Source organism: Gymnoscopelus microlampas (assembly GCF_963454915.1).
Source record: "Gymnoscopelus microlampas genome assembly, chromosome: 13".
In the NCBI taxonomy this organism is placed as follows: domain Eukaryota; kingdom Metazoa; phylum Chordata; class Actinopteri; order Myctophiformes; family Myctophidae; genus Gymnoscopelus; species Gymnoscopelus microlampas.
This window is the reverse complement of record NC_139950.1, coordinates 20,389,707-20,397,245: the sequence shown is the minus strand read 5'-3', so window position 1 is coordinate 20,397,245 and position 7,539 is coordinate 20,389,707. Positions and strand designations below refer to the sequence as shown.

At 39.2% G+C, this 7,539-nt stretch overlaps 1 protein-coding gene across 7 annotated transcripts in view; it reads right to left on the bottom strand.

Moving 5' to 3' along the window:
* Positions 1-602: 602 nt before the first annotated feature.
* The window catches only part of cpeb3 (cytoplasmic polyadenylation element binding protein 3), a 45,641-nt gene continuing 38,704 nt past the window's right edge, over positions 603-7,539 (bottom strand). For all 7 annotated transcript variants that reach the window (XM_084076292.1, XM_084076297.1, XM_084076298.1 and 4 more), the window contains one exon: positions 603-5,132. In XM_084076292.1, the coding sequence (XP_083932418.1) occupies positions 4,905-5,132 (228 nt within the window). In that variant the 3' untranslated portion in view covers positions 603-4,904. The remainder of the gene's footprint in view (positions 5,133-7,539) is intronic.

Here is a 7,539-nt window from a genome sequence, read left to right as displayed (position 1 = left end):
ATTCAGCTGCTTACATTCATACTTAAATACAATCACACTGGTGCACATGGTCCCTATGTTATAAGTGCAGGAACCAAGCAGACTTGATTTGAGGACATGTTAATGGTTGAGGACTCTTATTCAGAAGTTGCTTTTTAATATTTCACATCCAAGGAAGTTGCAACATTTCTCTTGGCCACATTGTTAAAAGTTTATAATTGTTATCTACTGCACAAAATGGGGATGAATTATTGTGGCATTTGTGGTAATAGAAGTCATAGCATTTGTAGTAGCAGAAGCATGTAAAATGTAATGTTCAGCTTCCACAATTATATCACAACATACTGCATATATGCTCCATTCTGCCATTTTATTGTATTGCCCATTCATGTGTTTACATTGCCAATCACTCAACATTACGAACCGCCATTGTGTTTTGTGTAGATTTTTTTTGTCTGTAGATAATTTTCACACTAATGTCAGCAACATCAGCGAGTTAACACATAAAGCTTAGCGTTTCAAGAATCTAGACACTTTAGTAACAATATTACAAAGGTTGTTTTTTTTTCAGCTTCAAAAAACGAAACAAAGTGAACAAACGAAATAATAAACTTTTTAAAGAATTAGCATCATAAAATTAATTTATTCCAAGTAAAAATACAAAATAATATTAATGACATTGACCAGATATGAAAGTCTCCCCCAGAAATAACTATTAATGGTTGAGAAATAAGTCTGTAAAGAAAATACGAAATAAAAATGAAAAAATGTAAATATGTTTAAATTATTTTCTTTTTTAGCAAAACCTTCTAAAAATAATGAAAATTTCTCAGTACAAAGGCTACATTACTACTGGAAGGTACTAGCAGGTAGAGTAGGTAAATACACAGTAGAAAATGATTTTAGTGAATCACAATGCTTGCAATGAAAATAATTCTGCAATAAAGATTTATGCCTCTTTTTCTTGTTTTCTTCTTTTTTACAAACAGTACAAACAGTATTGCACATTACAACAAAGAATCAAGGTTCTTAGCCTTAAAAAAATGGGACTAATTCAAGTCTTGCGTGAAGAGAAGGCCACCATTTAATTGATGCACCTTGGGGGCTTTTGATCAAGTTACAGGTGAAACACTTGTGTATTTTTGTGTTTAAAAATAACATTCTTTTCCCTCTACCTCCAACAGTTCACCGACTCTCATAAGTCTCTATTTTTTTCTTTTCCTCCTCCAACGATGTCAGGCTAACAAATCAGGGTATGTTGCTTTTACAAAACAAAAGGAGCACACATACTTTTAGGAAACATAAAAAAGTTTTCTTAAAAAAATAATGAACAGAAGATCTCTTTCACAATTCTGGTCAGCATAGTAAATGATTGATTATAAATATACAAAAAACGAGGGAAGTATCTTCAGTTTTCTTTCTAAGCACCTGATATTTCTAAAGATCTCTTTTGGAGAACACGGATGATATTGTTTTTCAGATCACTACCGCTTATGCCAATTTATGCTTCACACAAAGGTGTCACGCACCTAAAATGGCAGATCTACAAGCTCACAACGTGTCGCATCCAAGACACCTTGCAAGCTTGTAGGTCAGCTATTTTCGATGCGTGACAGTTGTGTGGTGAAGTATGAATCAGGCTTTATTTGTTGGTTTTGGTGACACCGTGCCTTCACGGTATTTCGACTGGTTGGACGATCACTCTAACCTTCTCTGTAATAAAGTAGACTGTACTTTCTAACTACATCATTATATTAAAGTTATAAAGCTCTAGCTCCTTCAGTTGTTCTTTTTTCCAAAAATAAATTTTAAAATAAAAGCAAAATAAGCATGATAAAAAATAAAAATCAACCATCTGTTAAATCATTTCTCTCGAAGAATTAAATTAATATATATATTTTTTTCATCTGAATAAACTTACTTAGAAAATATCAATTTCTCTCCTAATATATTTCAAAATTGAGGTATTGCAAAAGATCATATCAGTCAGAAAGCACGCTTTTTCGTTTTTCTTTTCTTAATAACAAAAAGAATTGCTGACTGTCGAAAACTGTTCAGATACAAAGAGTAGTGCATAACAAATGTCTATCATAGAGAAGAAACAAACATAGAAAACCCATCTGGGTGGGGAAAGAAATGTCACAAAAACACCCAGAATTCACTTTCATAGGGTTACTCATTATTACTCATGGTTAGCCTCTTTTTTTTTGTCTTAGTAAAAAAGTATCTTCTGCTTAGTTTCAATTAGTTATCTTTTACAAGAAACAAACAAAACGTCTATCCTAAAGCAAACAGTTTGCGACTAAAACGAGAGAGGGACTGCGGGGGTGCCATCACGGGACAATCACAGCTCACAGACAAGGGGGAAAACGACACACAAACTTGCAATGATGTAAGATCCAGTCGGATTGTCCATAAAACTGTTAAAACCAGTGTAACTTAGCCCCCCTTCCCCCAGTTCCACCGATCAAACCCAAGCCACCCCAACTTCAGCAGCCAATACTTAAGTTTCTAGGTATTGCATCCATAACTACCAAATGCCTCCCATCCCACCCGCATAGCCCGACCCTCCCCCAGTCCATTGAACTGCACCCTATACCATAGCCTTTTGATAAAAAAATATGTCCACCATTTTAGCAGGTCAATAATCTACTTCAAGCTTTGCAGGAAAAAAAAAATCTGGATAAATATGGTAACCCAGCTAGCACGTCATGTTCTGGTAATGTTATTCCAACCTCCTAGCCATGTAGTGACAACGTGTGCAGGCTAAGAAGGAGCTCAGTTTGTCAACCTCAAGTCTCCAGTAGCTTCAATGTTCTGGTTTCCCATCTGGTCACTGCCTTCTTTCTTTATCAAAATTACTCCACAAAATGTATCTACCTTGCACCTTAGCCCCTCATGTGAGGCTTAATTATTAGCGCAGTCTCTTCTGTGGGTAGCTGTGTGTGTGTGTGTGTGTGTGTGTGTGTATGTGTGTGTGTGTGTGTGTGTGTGTGTGTGTGTGGGTGGTTTGCTGAAGTTGAATACGTGAGCTCTTTGGTTATTTTGGGGAACATGAACTTGCGTTGTGAACTGTGGTTGATTCTTAATTAAGCTCACATTATTCTGTCTTATGTATGTGTTGGATCAGACTTTGTGCACGTAGGCCTGTGTGTGTGTGTGTGTGTGTGTGTGTGTGTGTGTGTGTGTGTGTGTGTGTGTGTGTGAGAGAGAGAGTGAGAGAAACATACACTATCTGTGTAACGTTACGTGTGTCTATGTGTGTAAGAGGCTATGTTTGTACTGGTGCAAGTGTGTGTACAAGAGAACATATACGTGTGCATACACTAGTTATGAAGTTTCACAGGACTTCTATGTCGGACATCAACGACAGTTAAAGCGAATCACAGTTCTAGGCATACTCAGACCTAACTACATACGGTATAAAAAATTGCACAATTATATCAACAATCACTGCAAAAACGTACTTCACCTATCATAGACAGTTTTAAATGGTAAATCCTACATTTAATTGGATTTATGATTATTACGTTTTTTTCCCCCCCAATCTTCAGGATGTGTTGACCATCTTTTTAAATATTTTTTTCTTATGCAGAAACTATCTGCTCTGGCACCCAGCCCAGTGGTACCAGTGGGTCCAGCATCTCTCAGGAGCTGCTGCAACTGTAGCCTTTTTTTTTTTTTTTTTGACCCAGTCTTTTCCTATTTCTGTCCAGTTTCCGTGCTAGTTTGTACGTACATCTATAGAGTGTTGTGCAAACATGGGCAGAATTGAATAGTAGACATGATACTGAAATAATTCTATTGCATGCAGCAACCTGATTGAAATAAACATGCAGTTAGGGCGACCCAGCCCACTCCCACCCTCCACCATGATAGCCATCATCATCTTAGGGGGGCCCACCTCCCCCTATGATAGTTTGTCATCCTAAACACTGGGTGCTTCTCTAGCTTCATTGTTGTGTGTGTGTGTGTGTGTGTGTGTGTGTGTGTGTGTGTGTGTGTGTGTGTGTGTGTGTGTGTGTGTGTGTGTGTGTGTGTGTGTGTGTGTTTGTTTTTTTACACCCTAAGCCTGAATAAAGTACTTATGGTATCTGTTCATACCATGAATTTAGCAGCAAAGCTATTGCAGCATTACATTGACATAACACTAAAAAATAATGTTATTATAAAACATAAAGCCCTACAAATCAAAAGCAAAATAATCTGATTGCGCTTATGAGGTATTAATATCTTCAGAGTCAAAATTGAGAGTGAGTATAGCCGTGTTATTTTTACTCTGGGCGTTACTGGCCCACACTACTGGATAGTTGTTAGATCTTGCTACATCTTATGCCATCTATTTTACTTTTCTGTATGCATTAATTTTCATTTGCCTTTGGTAATTATTTTTTACTAGGGGCAATAGACCTACATTTTTTTTCTTTTCTTTTTTTGAAAATAAGTGCATGCTCCTTTTACACAAAATTTAAATTATCTATTTATAGACATAGATAAACAACAAATTTAAATATGGGTATGGTCCCACCTCTGTCTCATCAAGGTGGAGTCCAACAGGACGTAGTGAGCCACCCAGGCAACAGAACGGGGAGCTGAACATAACCAGGTGTTGAACATATACATACCATCCTGTGTGCGTTTAGTGAGATTTTGTGCCAAAGTGCAAATTCTAAGCTGATAGACTTTCGCAATTCACTTAAATTCCCCCCTTTGTATTTTCAGAGAGGGGAACACTGTACAATGAGTTCAGCGCGAGTAAGAAAGTCCCATGTATTCGATGTCATCCTTTTTGCTTTGTCACAAGGTGGTAATGGGGAGCAGGGTGGAGTATGTGGGGGTGGGGGTGCAGCGCTGTCCTGGGGTGTTGGGATTGAGGGGCCGGATGGGGGCGGGTCCACCAGGACAGGGCTGACGCACGACCCCTCTCAGCTCCAGCGGAAGGACACGTGTCGAGGGCGGTCGCCCCCCTCCTTCACCAGTGGCTTGTGGAACTCCCGGCCGGCCCGGGAGTGGATGCTGGCCCAGCAGTACTCGCAGTAGTACTGCAGGCAGGTGACGTTGGCACAGAAGAAGGGCGCAAACTTCCCCCCGCAACGGGCACCCTGGCACTCATCGCACATCTGGTCGTCCAAGACGTACGGTTTCACCTCCACCTGTAGACAGAAACCAAAGAATGGAAGACAAGTACTGGATTAGATGCGTTACAAATGGACACCTTATTTGTCCCCATGCCCTCTTTTGCGCCATTACCTTCACTATGAAATGCAAACTCGCTCCAATTTGACAAAATGAAAAAAGGAATCACAAGGCTATCCCTGCAAATTTATTGTAGAATGTGGTATATTCTTGTCTGACGGTGAATTGATTGATGATTGAAACCTTTATTTATTCTCGAAAAGAGCATTGAGGTTTGCCCAATGCTGTCGAGATCACGCACGCACGCACACACACACACACACACACACACACACACACACACACACACACACACACACACACACACACACACACACACACACACACACACACACACACACACACACACACACACACACACACACACACACACACACACACACACACACACACACACACACACACACACACACACACACACACCTAAATGAAACCCAAACAGTTACATAGATAGAAGATTTGAGATCGTTATTAAATTGTCCATGGGATATTGGGGCATTATGTTTTAGCGTAAATTGTAGTTTATTCCATGAAACTGGCGCATCAAAACAGAAAGCAGAACTTCCCAGTTCAGACTAAACATGTGGAGCCTTAAGTGTGAGCCAGTCGTTTGAGTGGGTCTGGTAGGAGCTGTTGGTCCAATGTAACAGCAATGTAATGTATGGTGGTAATTTCCCATCAGTGACCATAACCCATTCAATCCGGGGCCACATCTGTGTCATTTTAGATTTCTTTGGCTATTAAAAAATAGCAGATCTACAAGCTCATAGCGCGGCACTCTTGTAGATCTGCTATTTTTGTTTTATTGTGAAAAATTGTGCAAATCTTTGAATATATGTATTTTTAAAAGCGAACGTTTTTTACTCAAATCTTTGCTTCTTAGGGGTTCCCTGGAACAAAGTATTTTGAAATGGGGGACTGCGGCCAAATACATATCATTTTGGGGGTCCTTGACAAGGTTTGAGAACTACTGATATATAGCAACATAAACTGTTAGGATTTAGAAGACATTTGTAGAATCCCCAGAAGCAAAGATTTGAGTTACAAATGTTTGCTTGAAAAAACATATATTGAAAGATTAGCAAAAATGTTCATGATTTTCTCAAAAAATAGCAAATATACAAGCTCATAGCACGGCACTCTGTGCCACGCTATAAGCTTGTAGATCTGCTATTTTTGAATAGCCAAAGTATAAGATAATGGTTAAAATCTAAAGTGACAGATGCTTTCCCGTCTTAATGGGTTAAAAATAAACTCATACATACATACTCACACATCACCATAATCCGCAACAGACATAAAAAACTGCTTCTGAACCGAATTGAACGAGGTAGAGTGGCGTTACCGTGGAGAATGGAGAAGCCTCGGTGTGTGAGAAGGCGTGATTCATGCTGACCTCATTGCAGCAGCGTTTAAAAGGATTTCAAACTTCTCCACATTGGATACTGTCCTCAGCTCAATTCTACAACAACTATCGTGTTAACAGTGGTTCTCAAAAAAGATTCATGTCACGGATCCCCCTATTTGGTCGCGGATCCAAATCTTAAAAAGATTTTGTGCCATGGACCCCCATAACAGCAGAATTGGGTTGTTAATTTCTTCTCTAAATTATTCAAGAATAGCAGATCTACAATAATAATAATACATACAATTTATATAGCGCTTTTCTGTGTACTCAAAGTCGCTTAAAAATAGAAGTAAAAAAAGGGGGGGGCTTGTACGTCGGCTATTTTTTAATAACCGAACTATATATAAAAATCACACCTGTGTGAAGGTAGCGGCGCCTTTGATACATTTTGTCATCAATAAGTGTTTATAATGTGTTTATAGCCACGTGTCACGTGAAGCTTGACCAATCACTTTGTTGACGTGTCTGACCAATCAGAACGTTGACGCAAAAGCCAGGTATAGAGGGCTAATATCCGCTCTATACCTAAAGGTATAGAGCTCTATACCTAAAGGTAGCGCCGCTAAAAATATAAGATTTTGAAGCTATATATTATTAACTAATTGTGCTGAAGACCTTCCGGAACCTCCTTTAGGACCCCGGGGGTCCCCAGACCCCACTTTGAGAACCACTGGCGTGATATCCACTGTTCTAAGACACAGTCGGAGAGGAATGAAAGCCAGGCTATTAATTGCGGTTATCAAATGAATATATGAGGCCAGCCAATAATTGAGCGAGTGCAATCATTAAGGACAAATGAGAGTTAATAGAATGATCTTGAACTCTTGAATGTGTGAAGAGAGACCATTGGAAACATAAGTGGCGACATTAGATGCCATCGTTCTCCATCATGACCTCAGACCAAACCGAACCCTGTAGGAGGGGTACACAGCAAAGTTCGGAGTGATGATTTAACT